Consider the following 20,369-nt stretch of genomic DNA (forward strand, 5'->3'; position numbering starts at 1 on the left):
GGGAGAGGAAGTTCTCTTTGAAGACGAAACACAAAGTTTGAAAGATGTATGTTCTGTCCTTCGCTCAGGGTCAGAAGAAAACTCAGGCCAGTTGTACATGTCAGTGAGTCCAGAGAAGGACGGTAACATTTACAGAGAGGACGTGGCACTGTTGAGACAGGAGGAAGAGGAAGGTACAGGAATGGAACATGAAGCAGCTATGAGAAAGGACACAGAGAGACATACAAGCGTGTCAGAGCAGGCCAGCACTTTGTCAGACTCTGACAATGAAAACGACCTCACATCTGATGAGGAATTGGTGGAGCACGGCGGGGCAGACGTCCAAGAAACAATGCTTCTCCGTGAAGAAATATTAGATGAGAACAGCGATGTTACTGCTTCAGAGGCTGCTCAAGACACTCAACTACAAATGACTTACAACAAGAGAGCAGCTGCATCAGATTATGACCTAACTGTTAGTGTACAAGCGCAGATGATGGGTGAGAGGCTTCCAAAAACTGAAAACAATGATGCAAATGACCTGAACGCGACAGAGGGCGGGAACATAGCAGTAGAGAGGGAGCAGGAGGTTGAGATTAAAGCACAAATTGATGACAAGGAGAAAGAAATTACAAAGAGCAATATATTAGATTTTGGCTTTGAAGCAGAGGACATTGCAGAAGATGACATGGGCACTGAACATATTCAAGTCAGTGGGCCCATCACAGAGAACATGGAAATACAACTTAATAGAGCTCAGTATGAAGGTGGAAATCAAGACTGTATCGCAGCTCTGCTGGGAACGGTAACCCAAACAACTGAAAATGTTGCTGTGGAAAACCAAAGCATGGAGCCTTCAGTAATGTCTGAGCACATCGACCACCTGACAGTCACTGACGGGAAAGCCCAGTTGACAGAGATAAGCAGTCCAGTTGATGAGGAGAAGCCCAGACCAGATGAAGATAAGGTCTCAAGTTCAGAGGAAGATATAGTACATACACAAGAATCTGCAGTTACACCAATTGCAGTAAAAAATGAAAGCAACAATGGAGGTGAAGGAACTGGCCATTTTACACATGTGACGTTGAGTGACAACATGGAGGAAACTAACAGAAATAGTGGTCTTGAGGAGGAGATTGGCGCGATAATGGCACATGATGAAAGGCAAAATGTAGATGTCCAGGTGAAGGATGGGAATGAGGGAGAGGAAGTGCTCTTTGAAGACGAAACACAAAGTTTGAAAGATGTATGTTCTGTCCTTCGCTCAGGGTCAGAAGAAAACTCAGGCCAGTTGTACATGTCAGTGAGTCCAGAGAAGGACGGTAACATTTACAGAGAGGACGTGGCACTGTTGAGACAGGAGGAAGAGGAAGGTACAGGAATGGAACATGAAGCAGCTATGAGAAAGGACACAGAGAGACATACAAGCGTGTCAGAGCAGGCCAGCACTTTGTCAGACTCTGACAATGAAAACGACCTCACATCTGATGAGGAATTGGTGGAGCACGGCGGGGCAGACGTCCAAGAAACAATGCTTCTCCGTGAAGAAATATTAGATGAGAACAGCGATGTTACTGCTTCAGAGGCTGCTCAAGACACTCAACTACAAATGACTTGCAACAAGAGAGCAGCTGCATCAGATTATGACCTAACTGTTAGTGTACAAGCGCAGATGATGGGTGAGAGGCTTCCAAAAACTGAAAACAATGATGCAAATGACCTGAACGCGACAGAGGGCGGGAGCATAGCAGTAGAGAGGGAGCAGGAGGTTGAGATTAAAGCACAAATTGATGACAAGGAGAAAGAAATTACAAAGAGCAATATATTAGATTTTGGCTTTGAAGCAGAGGTCATTGCAGAAGATGACATGGGCACTGAACGTATTCAAGTCAGTGGGCCCATCACAGAGAACATGGAAATACAACTTAATAGAGCTCAGTATGAAGGTGGAAATCAAGACTGTATCGCAGCTCTGCTGGAAACGATAACTCAAACAACTGAAAATGTTGCTGTGGAAAACCAAAGCATGGAGCCTTCAGTAATGTCTCAGCACATCGACCACCTGACAGTGACTGACGGGAAAGCCCAGTTGACAGAGATAAACATTCAAGTTGATGAGGAGAAGACCAGACCAGATGAAGATAAGGTCTCAAGTTCAGAGGAAGATATAGTACATACAAAAGAATCTGCATTTACACCAATTGCAGTAAAAAATGAAAGCAACAATGGAGCTGAAGGAACTGGAAATCTTACACATGTGACGTTGAGTGACAACGTGGTGGAAACTAACAGAAATATTGGCCTTGAGGAGGAGATTGGCACGATGATGGCACATGATGAAAGGAAAAATGTAGATGTCCAGGTGAAGGATGGGAATGAGGGAGAAGAAGTTCTCTTTGAAGAGGAAACACAAAGTTTGAAAGATGTATGTACTGTCCTTCACTCAGAATCAGAAGAAAACTCAGGCCAGTTGTACATGTCAGTGAGTCCAGAGAAGGACAGTAACATTTACAGAGAGGAAGTGGCACTGTTGACACAGGAGGAAGAGGAAGGTACAGGAATGGAACATGAAGCAGCTATGAGAAAGGACACAGAGAGATGTACAAGCGTGTCAGAGCAGGCCAGCACTTTGTCAGACTCTGACAATGAAAACGACCTCACATCTGATGAGGAATTGGTGGAGCACGGCGGGGCAGACGTCCAAGAAACAATGCTTCTCCGTGAAGAAATATTTGATGAGAATAGCGATGTTACTGCTTCAGAGGCTGCTCAAGACATTCAACTACAAATGACCTACAACAAGAGAGAAAACAATGGTGCAAATGACCTGAACGCAACAGAGGACGGGAGCATAGCAGTAGAGAGGGAGCAGGAGGTTGAGATTAAAGCACAAATTGATGACAAGGAGAAAGAAATGACAAATAGCAATATATTAGATTTTGGCTTTGAAGCAGAGGTCATTGCAGAAGATGACATGGGCACTGAACATATTCAAGTCAGTGAGCCCATCACAGAGAACATGGAAATACAACTTAATAGAGCTCAGTATGAAGGTGGAAATCAAGACTGTATCGCAGCTCTGCTGGGAACGGTAACTCAAACAACTGAAAATGTTGCTGTGGAAAACCAAAGCATGGAGCCTTCAGTAATGTCTGAGCACATCGACCACCTGACAGGGACTGACGGGAAAGCCCAGTTGACAGAGATAAACAGTCCAGTTGATGAGGAGAAGACCAGACCAGATGAAGAAAAGGTCTCAAGTTCAGAGGAAGATATAGCACAAGAAGCTGAAAGCCACAATGGAGGTGAAGGAACTGGCCATTTTACACATGTGACGTTGAGTGACAACATGGAGGAAACTAACAGAAATATTGGCCTTGAGGAGGAGATTGCCACGATGATGGCACATGATGAAAGGCAAAATGTAGATGTCCAGGTGAAGGATGGGAATGAGGGAGAGGAAGTGCTCTTTGAAGAGGAAACACAAAGTTTGAAAGATACATGTACTGTCCTTCGCTCAGGGTCAGAAGAAAACTCAGGCCAGTTGTACATGTCAGTGAGTCCAGAGAAGGACGGTAACATTTACAGAGAGGACGTGGCACTGTTGAGACAGGAGGAAGAGAAAGGTACAGGAATGGAACATGAAACGGATATGAGAAAAGAAACAGAGAGAGGTACAAGCGTGTCAGAGCAGGCCAGCACTTTGTCAGACACTGAGGATGAAAACGACCTCACATCTGATGAGGGCTTGGTGGAGCACGGTGGGGCAGACGTCCAGGAGGCAATGCTTCTCTGTGAAGAAATATTAGATGAGAACAGCGATGTTACTGCTTCAGAGGCTGCTCAAGACATTCAACTACAAATGACCTACAACAAGAGAGAAAACAATGATGCAAATGACCTGAACGCAACAGAGGACGGGAGCATAGCAGTAGAGAGGGAGCAGGAGGTTGAGATTAAAGCACAAATTGATGACAAGGAGAAAGAAATGACAAATAGCAATATATTAGATTTTGGCTTTGAAGCAGAGGTCATTGCAGAAGATGACATGGGCACTGAACATATTCAAGTAAGTGAGCCCATCACAGAGAACATGGAAATACAACTTAATAGAGCTCAGTATGAAGGTGGAAATCAAGACTGTATCGCAGCTCTGCTGGAAACGGTAACTCAAACAACTGAAAATGTTGCTGTGGAAAACCAAAGCATGGAGCCTTCAGTAATGTCTGAGCACATCGACCACCTGACAGTCACTGGCGGGAAAGCCCAGTTGACAGAGATAAACATTCCAGTTGATGAGGAGAAGCCCAGACCAGATGAAGATAAGGTCTCAAGTTCAGATGAAGATATAGTACATACAAAAGAATATGCATTTACACCAATTGCAGTAAAAATTGAAAGCAACAATGGAGGTGAAGGAACTGGAAATCTTACACATGTGACGTTGAGTGACAACATGGAGGAAACTAACAGAAATATTGGTCTTGAGGAGGAGATTGGCACGATGATGGCACATGATGAAAGGCAAAATGTAGATGTCCAGGTGAAGGATGGGAATGAGGGAGAGGAAGTGCTCTTTGAATACGAAACACAAAGTTTGAAAGATGTATGTTCTGTCCTTCGCTCAGGGTCAGAAGAAAACTCAGGCCAGTTGTACATGTCAGTGAGTCCAGAGAATGACGGTAACATTTACAAAGAGGACGTGGCACTGTTGAGACAGGAGGAAGAGGAAGGTAGAGGAATGGAACATGAAGCGGCAATGAGAAAAGAAACAGAGAGACATACAAGCGTATCAGAGCAGGCCAGCACTTTGTCAGACTCTGAGGATGAAAACGACCTCACATCTGATGAGGGCTTGGTGGAGCACGGCGGGAGAGATGCCCAGGAAGCAATGCTCCTCTGTCAAGAAATATTAGATGAGAACAGCGATGTTACTGCTTCAGAGGCTGCTCAAGACGCTGAACTACAAATGACCTACAACAAGAGAGAAAACAATGATGCAAATGACCTGAACGCAACAGAGGACGGGAGCATAGCAGTAGAGAGGGAGCAGGAGGTTGAGATTAAAGCACAAATTGATGACAAGGAGAAAGAAATTACAAAGAGCAATATATTAGATTTTGGCTTTGAAGCAGAGGTCATTGCAGAAGATGACATGGGCACTGAACATATTCAAGTCAGTGAGCCCATCACAGAGAACATGGAAATACAACTTAATAGAGCTCAGTATGAAGGTGGAAATCAAGACTGTATCGCAGCTCTGCTGGGAACGGTAACCCAAACAACTGAAAATGTTGCTGTGGAAAACCAAAGCATGGAGCCTTCAGTAATGACTGAGCACATCGACCACCCGACAGTCACTGACGGGAAAGCCCAGTTGACAGAGATAAACATTCCAGTTGATGAGGAGAAGCCCAGACCAGATGAAGATAAGGTCTCAAGTTCAGAGGAAGATATAGTACATAAAAAGGAATCTGCAGTTACACCAATTGCAGTAAAAAATGAAAGCAACAATGGAGGGGAAACAACTGGAAATCTTACACATGTGACGTTGAGTGACAACATGGAGGAAACTAATAGAAATATTGGCCTTGAGGAGGAGATTGGCGCAATGATGGCACATGATGAAAGGCAAAATGTAGATGTCCAGGTGAAGGATGGGAATGAGGGAGAGGAAGTGCTCTTTGAAGACGAAACACAAAGTTTGAAAGATGTATGTTCTGTCCTTCGCTCAGGGTCAGAAGAAAACTCAGGCCAGTTGTACATGTCAGTGAGTCCAGAGAAGGACGGTAACATTTACAGAGAGGACGTGGCACTGTTGAGACAGGAGGAAGAGGAAGGTACAGGAATGGAACATGAAACGGCTATGAGAAAAGAAACAGAGAGACATACAAGCGTGTCAGAGCAGGCCAGCACTTTGTCAGACACTGAGGATGAAAACGACCTCACATCTGATGAGGGATTGGTGGAGCACGGTGGGGCAGACGTCCAGCAAGCAATGCTTCTCTGTAAAGAAATATGTGATGAGAACAGCGATGTTACTGCTTCAGATGTTGCTCAAGACGCTGAACTACAAATGACCTACAACAAGAGAGCAGCTGCATCAGGTCATGACATAACTGTTGGTGCACAAGTGATGGATGAAACGCTTCTAAAAACTGAAAACAAGGATACAAATGACCTGAACTCAACAGAGGACGGGAGCATAGCAGTAGAGAGGGAGCAGAGTGTTGAGATTGACTCACAAATTGATGACAAGGGGAAAGAAATTACAAAGGGCATTATATTAGATTGCCGCTTTGACGCAGAGAGCGGTACAGAAGATGACATGAGAACTGAACATATTCAAGTCGGTGAGCCCATGACAGAGAACATGGAAACACAACTTAATAGAGCTCAATATGAAGGTGGGAACCAAGATGCTGTCGCAGCTCTGCTGCAGGGAACGGTAACTCAAACAACCGTTGCTGTTGAAAACCAAAGTACAGAGCTGTCAGGAATCGGCTACCTGACAGTGACTGACGGGAAAGCACATTTGACAGACCTACATTTTCCAGGTGATGAGGAGAAGACCAGACCAGAAGAAAATGATTCAGAGGAAGACATAATAAATAAAAATGAATCTGCACTTACACCCATTGCAGTAAAAACTGAAAGCAACAATGGAGGGGAAATAATGGGAGTGCTCCGAAGTACCTCCCCAGAGATATCTGACAGGCTTGTTGTTGTGCCTCTGAAGCTAAACAGTGTAGTATGTGAGGAAACTCAAGAGGGAGTTCCTCAGTATGACAACAATAGGCATGAGCTATATGAGGATACAACACAAAGGATCCTGGAAGTAGGGGATTATGAAGAAATTCAGTCCACCCAGTTACCAGAAGAGGTGGGAAGCAAAGACTTAGAAAGCTTCATAAAAACTTTTGGTAGCGGTGAGGCTGGACATTCATTTATACACGGAGAAGAACAGGGCTCCAAACTGGAAAACGCTCTGCAAATTGAGAACATGTTTGACATGGTTGCAGAGGGGCATACTGGGACACTGTGCCTCACAGATACTGAACTGCCAAGGGAAAAGGAGGAACCATCCACTGAACCAATGGATGAAACACCAGCTCAAGTGTCATTATACATATCTACAGCTGAGTTCGGACCAGTGGATGCATCACTGACGACCGGGGCCAGACATTCAGAGCATGTGTCTGAGACAGATGCCAGCTCACAAGATGAGACTCGAGGGACAGACGCAGAACCGTCAGCTCAGACTGCGGAGCTGCTGGCTGAAATGAACAATGAACCAGACTTAAAAAATGGACCTGTCATGGACACACAAAATAATACGACAATAGAAGAGAATGTGGATGACTTATCAGCAGAAACGATGGAATTCCCTGAAGCTGAATTAAATAAGGTGAAAGTGACAGGATTTGTTTATGAACCAATTGATCCCACAGTGTTAGAGGAGAATATCAGCCAGACCATTAGTCTAGCAGAGAGCATTGTTGAAACTAGAATGATGGAGCAACCAAGTGCAACGTGGCCTATATTAAATGAGGAAAAAGAGGTACAGTTTATGGCAATGGATGTACAAGATGCAGGATTAAATATGCAAGAAATTGCAGGCCCTGGAATTAAGAAGACAACAGCAGAAAAAGAAAATTCCTCTGAAATTATAAATCTGCAAAAAATAGAAACAACAGCTACATCCAAGACAACAGATGGTGAGGAAAATGCTTTGTTTGAAACAGACATAGATATTAACACAGAGCAACTGCTTGAGTCAATAGAAATAAACCATGAAATGTTTAACAAACAACATTGCACTCGAATGGAAAAGGCTGTGGCTGTTGGATTCTATAATGAATCTTTGGACATTAAGTCAGAACCAGAACTTATAACATCAAAGGAAACAGAAATTACAAGACATGGAAAAGCTGACAAAGTGACAGAGTTAGTGGGAGGCGATGTGAGAGGAATGGGTGGGCCACATGAGACAGATGATGAAATACTTGACATGTGGATAGAGACTGTATTATGTAAGGATACAGATAACGCAGAACCCCAAATTATAAGAAAACCAACTAAGAGGGAACCAGAAGAGACAGAGGATGAAGAGACAGGATCAGGACCGGATGAAGAGATGTCAAAACTCACAGAGAAAGAGCCACAACGGGTGTCAATAAACAATGAGGAACCTGAGACTGAACTTGCATTAGGGGGTGAGACAGAAATATTGGAGACTTCACCACTGGTATTGTCAGGATATACGGCTGTTGGACAATTCCCATGTGAAGGGGCCTCAGCAGAAAATGAGACTGCAATACTGAAATTAAGTGGTGCTGAAGTATTTCAAGCCATACATGAGACAGCAGACAGCATGTCAGAATTTGCCATCTCTGCTCTGTCTGTCAAATCATCTGAAATTGAGGATGGAGATATGAAGGGAGCTGATGAGACACAAGACTCATGTGTTCAAGAGGACCCATCCACACATGCAATACACATGCATACTGGATTTCTAAATAATACATATGATGCAACAACTGTTTTGTCTGAGGCCAGGGAGGATGAATTGTCATATCAATCTCAAGAAAACAAAGAGACGGACATTGTCGAACTTATGGGGACCGAAACTGGACTACAGGTTATTGATCCCGAGATATCAGACTCTGACCTACAAGAGAAAACTAACTGGGAGATATCTAAAGGAATGGAGGAGAAATCACAGACAACGACATGTGCTCTTTTTCAAGGTGAGGCTGTAAACACTGAAGACAAACTTTTTGGGGCAATTGCGCTGAACATTACAGACAAAATGAAAGAGGTTAATTCAGGAAAAACATACAAATCACAGGAAGCAGAGTCTGAGGTTCTTGGCCAAAGAAGTGAGCCATTAGTGGTGTTAGAGGGAAGGATTTTGACAGAATCTGATTTGCACAAGAAGACATGTTTAGAAGGCCAGGATCAACTGTGTGATGTTCTGGAAGCACTTTCTGGGAGGAAAGCAGCATCTTCACCTGTTGAGTTGAGCACAACAGACGATGCAGAGGAATTGGCCACGCCTCTACCAACACCCGGTGACCAGCTTGAGGTACCATTACTCTATTAAACAGATGTTTTCAATCAATCATACATGTATAGAGAATGCATTTCCACAATAAACATAATGTTTTTATTTATGTTGCCATTGCAGTTTAACATGTTGGACTTCACTCCCCAAAAGACAAGAATTGCCATTAAGAATCCTTATGTAAGACCACCAAAGGACCCCCGTGCCCTTCTACAGATGCCCTCTGTGGAACCCACTCCTCCAAAACCCTCTGGACGTCTTCCAATGAAAGGCCTTACAGCTGTATCCATGGGAGGCTTGGGCATTGGAATAAAACTGCCCGGTAAGTCAGTTGTAGGAAAGGGGTCATGAACTACGTGTGTGTGTGTGTGTGTGTGTGTGTGTGTGTGTGTGTGTGTGTGTGTGTGTGTGTGTGTGTGTGTGTGTGTGTGTGTGTGTGTGTGTGTGTGTGTGTGTGTGTGTGTGTGTGTGTGTGTGTGTGTGTGTGTGTGTGTGGTGTGTGTGTGTGTGTGTGTGTGTGTGTGAATTCTTTGATTCTGCTGTGCCAAAATGTAATTCATAATCTATAAATGATCCCGTGCCACTTTGTGTTTCAGGATTTGGAGCTGGTTTCCCTGTTTTAAAAAAGACAAATGTGTCGAGAGAGGAAAATCTCACAGAAGACTGCTCACAGGTACAGTAACATTTCATATTGCATGGGGAGCAGAAGAAAGCATTTCAATGGCATGTTTTGTATTGAATTATATATGTACTTGTCCATTGCTCAACAGAAAGAGACAGAGACAAAGCCAGAAGTGAATGATGGCTCTCCTGAGCCGGTGGTGGTGTTGGAGGGAAGGATTTCGAGAGAATCTGATTTGCACAAGAAGACATGTTTAGAAGGTCAGGATCAACTGCGTGATGTTCTGGACAAAGCACATTCTGGGAGGAAAGCAGCATCTTCACCTGTTGAGTTGAGCACAGCAGACGATGCAGAGGAACTGGCCACGCCTCTACCAACACCCGGTGACCAGCTTGAGGTACCATTACTCTATTAAACAGATGTATTCAATCATACATGTATTAGAGAATGCATTTCCACAATAAACATAATGTTTTTTATTTCTGTTTCCATTGCAGTTTAACACGTTGGACTTCACTCCCCAAAAGACAAGAATTGCAATTAAGAATCCTCATGTAAGACCACCAAAGGACCCCCGTGCTCTTCTACAGATGCCCTCTGCGGAACCCACTCCTTCAAAACCCTCTGGACGTCTTCCTATGAAACGCCTTGCAGGTGTGCCCATGGCAGGCTTGGGCATTGGAATAAAACTGCCTGGTAAGTCAGTTGTAGGAAAGGGCTCATGAACTACCTGTTGTGTGTGTGCATTCTTTGATTCTACTATGCCAAATGTTTATTTATTATCAATACATGATCCAGTGCCACTTTGTGTTTCAGGATTTGGAGCTGGTTTCCCTGTTTTAAAAAAGACAAATGTGTCGAGAGAGGAAAATCTCACAGAAGACTGCCCACAGGTACAGTAACATTTCATATTGCATGGGGAGCAGAAGAAAGCATTTCAATGGCATGTTTTGTATTGAATTATATATGTACTTGTCCATTGCTCAACAGAAAGTGACTGAGACAAAGCTAGAAGTGAATGATGGCTCTCCTAGGCAAGACGTGGCCGAACACAAACCTAAATGGATGCCCCCAAGACAGCCAGGGTATAACTTTTGTTTGACACACTGTTTTCCAAATTATTTATATCACTATGATATTATTTGTTTATTTATTAATTTGGCACTTAATCGTTCTTAAATGTTTTTGCACTGTTTCAACAGGTTTGGAAATCCACTGATGTCTGAGCTAAAGAATAAATTGAAGAAGACAGCAAAAGAATGAGAAGACTATTTATTTATTTGCAATAGCCTACCTTATGTTTATTTCTTGACAATACTACTTAGTGTTTAATTTTTTTTATGTAGTTTTCAATCAATTCTTTGTTTAATGCTTATAATGTGTTCTGTCTATAAATATTTTGTGTAATGAACTCACTGTTTTTATAGTATATGTGCAAAATAGAAATATCAGGTTTTTTCATAATGTTCGCAATGCATAAGTATGTTTTGAGAGTTGACAGATTTTGCACAGGGTAATGTATGTTTTATTTTTCCTTTCACAGTTCACAAACAAAAGTAGTGTTATACAGCCAGGCCTAGTTGCAATTTACCCACAAAGGCTATCTCGCTCAGGAATAAAAATTACAGCCTTAATCCATCAACTGTCAGCCTGTCATGAACTGGAATTTAATAAATCAATAAATTTGACTTTGAACTCAACTGTTTTTCTCTTAGCCATTTGTGTGACTTTCCTCTCATCTTGTCAATATATAAACACGATTCATTTGCAAGTATAGAAGGTAAATGTCACTTCCTGAACTCAACACAGGACAGGGATTATTCACAAATGTTATATTATCTCAGCAGGCAGAATGAGAGAACAGACGCAGATATAGGCTGCTGAAATTGCTGTTTAATGTGTCAGTTCACATGTTATATCAGTAGATGGCGATATCACCTTGCATAAATGCTATGTGGTGCTGAGGTTGTCACGAGATAGCCAGGTTAAACAAAAAAAACATTTTCAGGTCGGGATACCAATTTCATCCAATCAGGAGAGAAAACTCATACAGAATACGTTATTAGATATCAAAGTGAAATTGAAAGTTATCAACCAAATAAATGAGCCGCACTGTATTGGAACTGGAACACAAACCAAATGTCGGACCCACCTGAAAATGTATTTTCTGTTTACCAAAGAGCTGAAGAGACGAGACCCCTTACTGAACAAACACTCAATTATAGCTTTACATTTTTTTTTTACCAAATACCAAATCATTTTGTTTTAACAGTTAATTAATAAATAAATACATTTCTCCAAGTAGGCTATTATTCTAAGGCTAAGTTTGGCATGAGTTAATGTGGTTAAGGACAGGTTGGTGTTAGTAGAGGGCGTTTAGGGTGATCATCAGTGGTGGAAAGAGTACTAAAATGTTTTACTTCAGTAAAAGTATCAATACAGCAATGTATAAATACTACAAGTAATAGTCTGGTACACGTGGTTTTCATTCTGTTCTAGCTACAAAGCAAATGGCTCAAGTAGTAATTCACAGGGCAGTGACCTCCCCATGAGTCAATCACCAACAAGCACCAGGTGTCTTTAATTTATTGATAATGTCAGCACAGGTGTTACTTAAAGCGTGTATGAGCTCAGTACAGCTCAGGGTTCCAGAGAATGTGCACATCTGTAACCACATGTGAGTAGAGATTCATGGTTTATTATGTTTATTGGAGTTTGGTTGAAGTATATTCCACAGTTGACTTATGTTGTATTATTGATGACACATGTGTACTGTTTAAGTTTGCCAAATACTGTATTGATATTGATTGTCTGTCTGTTTTATGTTATTTATGTTATGTAGAATCACACACTGACCAAACCCTGTAATTGTGCCTGTGCATTTCTAAAGTAAAAACCCTAGGAACTTAATGACAACCGTGTAAATGACATCCCATATTGTTGGCTACTGCGCCTGAACCAAACCTTCACTACAGTGTCCATAGGTGTGTACTGTAGGTAACAGGATAGGTGGGCAGGCAGAGCTGGGCACCTCGGCGTTAAATTGGCAATTCTTTAATAAAATATTATAAATATTTTGAAGTAAAGTATACATGATTAGAGCATGCTTAAACATTCGACAATTAAGGTCTGATATTTCTACAATTGCTACTCTATCTCATTGTGGGGCATAAACAAGGATACAATTAAGTCTGATAATGATCTTTCTTGCATGGCAACAGAAGCCCTTGATTATCTTGATCGTATCTGTAAAGAAGAAACCGTCTGAGGCTTTGTGAATAATAATTGAATGTACATTCACAGGCTGCAGATGAAGACTGCAGAATGTGAGGACTGAAGGTTATTTTTCTGTTGTTGAAGAGGCCAAAGACCAGAAGCAGCAGGAATATCCATACGAAAGAGTCTCAAACAAGTATAGTTAGCCAATGCATTTATATGATGGATAAAGGCCGTGAAAACATTCCTCCATCCTGTGTCTGTGATTTAAAAGGCACTTCTAAGCTCACAGGCCAAGTAAGAGATATTGCAGAATGTGCCTCTCCACACCATGATGCTGGGATCTGAAGTCTAGATGGTGCAATCAACTCAAAGTCACTGGCCCGCTGTTTGCCACTCAACTGCACCCCAGTTTCAAAATACTTATTTATGAGAGATAGAAGACTGACATTTCAATCTACGGGGCCTTTGAGTAATTTAGAAGTTCCTATCTCCCCTGTATACGGTGATGGAATTACATCTATACAGTCTTCTATCGCAAGTAGCACTCCTACCGTTTCTCCTGCGTTTCATAGGGGATGAGACTATGCCTTCTCCTGTGAGTTTCATAGTGGATGAGATTATGCCACATGGATGTACATTTGATAGCTCCTTCATGACCGGAATAAATTCCAGCTCTGTTTCTTATATTCGTGTCGCACCCAACTCTCCTGTAGCTGCCATTTTACCATACACGGGTGCGACAAACGTTAAATCTTGTAGCGGTGTAAATGAGACTGATGTTGGCCCTGTTGTTGACCAAGATGGGTCTGCTCCAGAAGATTCATGCAATGATCTCCAGTACAAAACTTTTACTTCCCCTCTCAGCAGTACCTTTGAAACTAAATCTCAGTCTGTGTTCGGCAGCACAAATATTTTGTTTGAAAGCAGTAGGAGTAACCAGAACACCTTTGAAGTTGAAAGTCTGTCTAACTACACATTTGATCACCAACCTTCCCCCTCAAAGTGTAACAATGCAACAGCTGATGCAGAACCTGATGCCAAAATGGCTCACCTGCATAACACTTTTGATGCTGAGCCTGGTGTAGCGGCAGTATCTGAAGCTGGGTCTCAAAGCAATACTACTGTGTAAGAGAGCTAAAAAGGAGCCGTTCTGTCCCAGTGTGTCTCGCTGCACGCGGTGGTGATGAAGGGAACGTGGGTTTCTTCGGTTGTCTTTCCTCTCCTGAAGCACCTGGAATAAAGCAGAAAGCTCCTCATCTCTCTCGGGTGGAGGTGAAACAATCCACACCGCCTGTCCATCTACGATGCCGTCCTCTTCATCTGACATTAGTTCATGCTGCCACACTGCCCTTTCTCCATCAGTCTCCAGACATGCAGTCCTGGTGGTCATCAACTGTAAAATATAGAATAGCAATTAAATTATGTATTAAATTACCATTATTACAGGAACACATAATGTAAAACAAAAAAAACATCCGCGTTGTGAGCTTGTAGATCTGCTATTTTAAAATAGCCTATGTGTAAAATAGGGCTAAAGTGGTTAATGTATGTTTTATAATGTAATCATTTATAGTAGAGTTTATAGTAAGTTTTCAAATAATAGTAGAGTTAAAGTACAATATTTGCCTCTGAGATGTAGTGGGTTAGAAGTAAGTATTGAAAATTGGAACTACTCCAGTAAAGTAAAAATACCTCAACATTTTACTGAAGTACAGTACTTGAGTCAAGGTACTTAGTTACTTTACACCACTGATCACATGTGTATCTTTTTTAATTAAATATATATATTTTCTTACCCGTTATAACGACTACGCAATCCCGACCTGATCCAACATGGGTCATCACTGCAAGATGTGGAGAATTGATACTGAAAATAGAAAAGCAGTATATGTTAATTGATTCCAGAGAAGCCATTTTCAGAGTGCAGACGCCTCCACCCCACCCCAGACCAGTTCAAAGCCTCTAAAAACAAATCAATAAATATGTTGTAGCACATGTAAAAGTTTCATCTAATAGCTTAGCTAGCATACTATAATAATTCAACCAAGACAAGCAAGAAGAATACCCAAACTGAGCAGCATAACAGCATGAAATTAAAGTTTAGCTTGTGTTTAGCTTGACGTAAACAAGCCATAGGCTTTTTTGGGTTTAAAATCCTCTTAGCAGACATTGTATTGAACTGTAGGCTACTTTTCTTTTTTTAGCAAACTGCTAATAAAGTATTCAATCAAAATCAAACAGAGGAATGCACAATAATCTACAATTTAAAGAGATCTGTAGCCTACAGCATGTAAATCCACTTACTTTCTTAGTTTTCACTCTTCTCTGCTTGGCTCCTTTCCTGATTTGAATTTGGTGAACCAAGGGACTCAATGGGGTCCTGGAAGGGCCCAAATAAGTACCTTTAGCTGTCCTGAGAAATGCCTGACCAAATAAACGATAAATAAATAACAATAAAATACTAACTGAATACTAAATACAATGGGCTTGCCTGTCTTAAGTTAAGTGTGTAAAAATGCATAAAAGCAAACATCACCAGCCTTTCTCAACATAACCTGTGCTGCTGTAAATATTCGACTTTCTAAATGATCACCGTCTCTCTCTCTGTCACACACACACACACACACACACACACACACACACACACACACACACACACACCATCCCCCTTCACACCTCAAGAAAGCTCGCTTAGCCTACTCCCCTGTCTGTCTTTGAGTTTCTTCCCACAGGTCCTGCAGGCTGGGCATTAGGGTTTTTCTGAAAAACTTGTGTCCAAAACAGTTAGTTTTCAGGATTCTAACAAAAGTAGCATTTGATGCTTTTGTGTGACGCTGTAGTATGAAGAAGTAGGGCGTTTATCTAATAAAAAACATAAGTTTGAATATGGAGATAAGAGGTTTCTTTCCGACAACAGCGATATTGCAACAACTAATTTGGTCTTCTTCAGTTTAGTCTTTGGTTTACACACTTCCACGCACTTACTGATTCTACAGACTACTCCATGCAATTCTTTGTTATATTCAGTGGTGTGTTCTACCGTCAGATGCTGTGTACGGCGTATACCTTGAGATTTTTTTTCGTCGCTACCGTATACCTTCAAAAACTGTTTCATCCATTGAAAACGCGAGAGCGTATACCCACGACCATGCGCATCGTATCGTAGCGTATACCTTCAGAAAAAAACTAGAACACAACACTGGTTATATTCAAGTTAAATATATAATATTATTGTATACACTTTTAAACCAGCCGTGTGTCTTCCTCCTTTTTGTTATGGCCTACGAGCCAGGTTGTAACAGTGTACAGTAGGTAAAATACCCGAAGCAGCACATAAAGCAGACATGTCCAAAGTCTGGCCCAGGGCCCAAGCGTGACACACAGGCAAAGGCGGCTACCCTCCTAAAATGTATATAACCACACATGTTATCCACACACAATAACCACATGAACCCTATGGGGTGAACCTTTTACACAAATAGCAGCTGTATAAGAACATAGTTTTGCAATGCAATGCGTTAATTGTGATCTTGAACACTGGCTATTTTTGCCACAGATTTAGTGTGGATTTGACCAGGAGTATACAGATATGCTTTGACTTAAAGCGGCACATGTCACTTTTTTTAACCAATCTGTATGGTAGAGTATGTTCATACAATATAACTTATACCATTGGGGTGGTTGAATGTTGTCTCCCTGCTCTTCTATTGAAACATTTGGATCGTGTCAAAGGTCATGTCTCACCTAGATAGGATCTGACACAAATGAACAGATATGGGAAATGTTCTTGTTAACTTTTTACTACATTGCAATCAATTGAAAACTTTAGTTTTTTTTAGCTCACTAAGCGTTGCAATGTGGTCTTTTCAAAAGACCATAGTTAAATGACTTTGTAGATTTAGATTGTTGAGAGAGAGAGAGAGAGAGAGAGAGAGAGAGAGAGAGAGAGAGAGAGAGAGAGAGAGAGAGAGAGAGAGAGAGAGAGAGAGAGAGAGAGAGAGAGAGAGAGAGAGAGAGAGAGAGAGAGAGAGAGAGAGAGAGAGAGAGAGAGAGAGAGAGAGAGAGAGAGAGAGAGAGAGAGAGAGAGAGAGAGAGAGAGAGAGAGAGAGAGAGAGAGGGAGAGAGTCACAGTTTAGTCTCACAGGTAGTTTGGTACAGATGTGCACTAGAGTTAGAAGCCTTGGAGTGACATTTTCTGTAGCAGGGCTGACAGGTCTTCATGCATTTCTGCCAAGTGGTGTTGCAAACTAACTCTCTGACTACTCTCAGTAGTACAAATACTTTGTCTGCAAGCAGCACAAGTGTTAACCTCCAGAAAACATTTGACATGGACAGTCCGGCTAACATCATTAACCAGACCACTAGCCCTAAAAACGACACATTTGATGTCCACCAACCTTGCCCCTCAAAGTGTAACAATGCAACAGCTGACGCACAGCCTGATGCAAAAATGGCTCACTTGCTTAACACTTTTGATGCTGAGCCTGTTGTAGCGGCAGTATCTGAAGCAAGAGCTGAACCTAATATAGTGACGGTCTCTGAAGCCAGAGCTGGATCTGAAGTAGTGCCAGCCTTTGATGCTGAGCCTGTCGTAGTGGCAGTATCTGAAGCCAGAGCTGAACCTAATATAGTGACGTCTCTGAAGCCAGAGCTGAACCTAATATAGTGACGGTCTCTGAAGCCAGAGCTGGATCTGATGTAGAGGCAGCCTTTGATGCCGAGCCTGTTGTAGTAACGGTTACTGAATCTGGAAGCAGCGACTGTAGTGATAAAACGCACTCAAGCACACTAAATCCAGAAGGATTCTCTGACAGCCTCTCTCATCAAAGCCTGGCTGTACAGAATAACTGGGCATGTTATTTGAATGAAACTGTCGATTTTGGGGAAGTGGCGCTTTGCGCAGCATCTACGCCCATGCCTTGCTCCCAAGTAAACAAGTTGATCAGTGAACAAGAGATGGAAAAATCCTCCGTAGTGCCGAAAAAGCTGAATGAACCAGACACTCGCTTGGCTCCACCAACAAACGTTGTTGATAACCGAAAGACATTCCTGACCATCCCCAGTGCAAAGCCCCTGCTGCCTCCTTCATGCACTCCATCAAAGTTATTGAAATGCAACGCAGCCTCAGCGATTCCTGGATATTCAAAGAAAGCAACCTCACTTTGGCCTACTTATGATGAGGAGGAGAGCCCAAGTGGAAGCCCCTGGAAATACCGCTGCTACCCCCAAGAAGGTGAGTGAAATACAATTATCAATTTTATATATGATTAAAAACAAAATGACCCTTATGCATGAATGTAAAATAATGTGTGCTTTTGTCTCTATATTTGCTTTGACTCTCTCAGGCTACAGGAATCCCCAGGTCTATCATGACACCTAGTGCAGATACAGGTAAGTATTAGTTAAAAAAAAGTCGGAAATTGCATTATAAAACAAAATGTGTTGTAATTTTACACATAAAGATTTATTTTCTATCATTAAAATTGTAGTGTTTCAGACAGACCATGGCAGTAGGTCTGGTATCTACTTGTATAGTATGTGAACAGTTAGATTTTATTGGTGTCATAACATACCCAAACTAGAGCTGTGAAAACCTTGCTACAAAATAATAACCTGGCCCACAATAACCTACCTGACGTGGTGGAGACCTGTGCTCCGAGGAGCACTGTTTCTAGTTTGACACGTCCTCGGTTTTAACAAAGAAATGTGTTTAATTGCTTACTTTAGTGTATTTGAGCTGAATTTTGGTATGTTAGTCAAGTACCACATTGTACAGTTAGTCAAGTACCACATTGTACAGTGCCAGTATTGCATACTATAATATTCATTACAGTATTATCCAAATTTAGTTTGCATTTCATGTCCTTTTGAATAGCTACTAAGCTTTCAAACATGCAAAAAGTCTCATACTAATTTGACATGCCAAACAATCAGACGCAGCCTCAGTCAAATGATCCATCTATATTACAACATCTTTCCAGTTGTGTCTGCACGGTCCAAGATTCCTGGTGCCGGTTTTAGGAGACCATGTGGACTACCTTCAGAAATGGCACATCTCAGACCTCCTTTGAAAAGGGCAATGGCAGCAAATACGTCCACTGGAACCACAGGTACACACATTTCCTGTCTTATGTTGTTGCTTTTACAATAGAACAATACTGTAATGCACACTGTTGTATAATTGCATCTAGCTACAGTTTTAAATACTGTACATGCCCTTAGAGCAAGTTGGTGCACACATTTGGGGGCTAATCCAAAGGTTCACACTTATCAATTCACAGAATATCATCATTGTGTCGTCCTCAATTCAAACTAATCTCACGCAGATGACATTCATTTATCCAAACATTCCTGCCACTTGAAGACTTTCGATTTTATTTTTTTTGGTTCTCTGAAACTGTTGGTCCGAACAAATTCTGCTGGGTCATATGAGACACACATGCCGAGACGCTTCCCAAGTTACCCCTGGGATAGACACACACACACACACACACACACACACACTTAAATAAGTGTTGTCATCTCTATCTCTATCCAGTAGAGTGTATGTAATTTGCTTTTTTCTGTCTTCAGTTCAAACACACACAGCCACTACTGCCCCTGCAGTGAGGACTGGCCGAGCACCTAATCATTCTAAGAAGCCCATAATGACCAGTAGGGAGGCTTCGGCAGGAGCAAAAAGGATAAAGATGGGTAAGTGAAAGTGTTTGTGTTTAAAGGTTTAGTTATGGCATTGAACACCCTTCCACCTCATGCCTCAAGCATCTTAGTGCTTCTATTAAAGCTATCTTGAAGTTTGCACACAAAACAGCCATTATATCATAGATTATTCTTGTGGACCATGTGAGCTTAACCCCAACATCCATATTCATACAGCAACTGGTCGCATGTCAACAAAAAAACGGACGTCTACAAGAGGGTATGGTTTATTGTAATAATTAAGAGTATAGTCAGTTTGTTTCCATAATATTCACAGGTAATTGGTTTTAAAGTCTCAGAGCCCTGAGGGGTCTGAGGCCGTGGTCATAAAGGGTTAATTAAATTAACGAGTTAATATTAGAATCGGTTTTGCCACCCTCAGCACAAGACCAGTTTGACTGCTTATTCTGTGTTCTTTGTCCTGATGTCTCACCATAAATTATATGGCAGTTAAGTGTTTTGAGTACAGTAGTATCTAGTAAAATGTATGCCAACCTCTGACATAGAAGAATGGCATGATTTCATTTAAGCTAATTCTAACTCATGACGGGCCATGGTACAGTATATTGTCATTACATCACAGCTAATATATAAGGGGATTGTCCTGGAGTGAGTTATTGCTTTTAAAAAAAAGTTACCAAATATGGCAACATGAAAATGTTAACTATATATATTTTCAAAAACACACTTTTTGATTAATCAAAAAAGTAATTGATAGAATAATCGTGAAGAAAATAATCGATAGTTGCAGCCATAGTTACAATTTAGAGCCTATAGATCTCC

The 20,369-nt window shown here is 41.7% G+C and overlaps 1 protein-coding gene across 2 annotated transcripts; it reads left to right on the forward strand.

Moving 5' to 3' along the window:
* The first annotated feature begins 6 nt into the window (after window positions 1–6).
* Window positions 7–12,303, forward strand: LOC311060943 (uncharacterized protein). 2 transcript variants are annotated; one of them, XM_084079351.1, is made up of 8 exons: window positions 7–9,067; window positions 9,170–9,368; window positions 9,643–9,719; window positions 9,817–10,065; window positions 10,166–10,364; window positions 10,485–10,561; window positions 10,659–10,753; window positions 10,871–12,299. In XM_084079351.1, exons 1-8 carry the CDS (start codon window positions 98–100, stop codon window positions 10,929–10,931), a joined length of 9,927 nt encoding a protein of 3,308 aa, XP_083935477.1. In that variant the 5' UTR covers window positions 7–97; the 3' UTR covers window positions 10,932–12,299. The 2 variants fall into 2 exon arrangements, with proteins under 2 accessions (XP_083935477.1, XP_083935478.1); XM_084079352.1 differs by lacking the exons at window positions 9,643–9,719; window positions 9,817–10,065; window positions 10,166–10,364 and having other exon boundaries at window positions 10,871–12,303.
* The last annotated feature ends 8,066 nt before the right edge of the window (window positions 12,304–20,369 follow it).

The sequence above is a fragment of the Gymnoscopelus microlampas genome (genome assembly GCF_963454915.1).
Source record: "Gymnoscopelus microlampas genome assembly, chromosome: 14".
Taxonomy (NCBI): domain Eukaryota; kingdom Metazoa; phylum Chordata; class Actinopteri; order Myctophiformes; family Myctophidae; genus Gymnoscopelus; species Gymnoscopelus microlampas.

What these genes read in the sequence shown, in the direction of transcription:
- LOC311060943 (XM_084079351.1), top strand. Translation starts at nt 98, where the DNA reads ATGTCAGTGAGTCCAGAGAAGGACGGTAACATTTACAGAGAGGACGTG. An exon ending in TCACAGAAGACTGCTCACAG is followed by an intron (nt 9,720 to 9,816) that starts GTACAGTAACAT and finishes ATTGCTCAACAG; the next exon opens with AAAGAGACAGAGACAAAGCC. An exon ending in TCACAGAAGACTGCCCACAG is followed by an intron (nt 10,562 to 10,658) that starts GTACAGTAACAT and finishes ATTGCTCAACAG; the next exon opens with AAAGTGACTGAGACAAAGCT.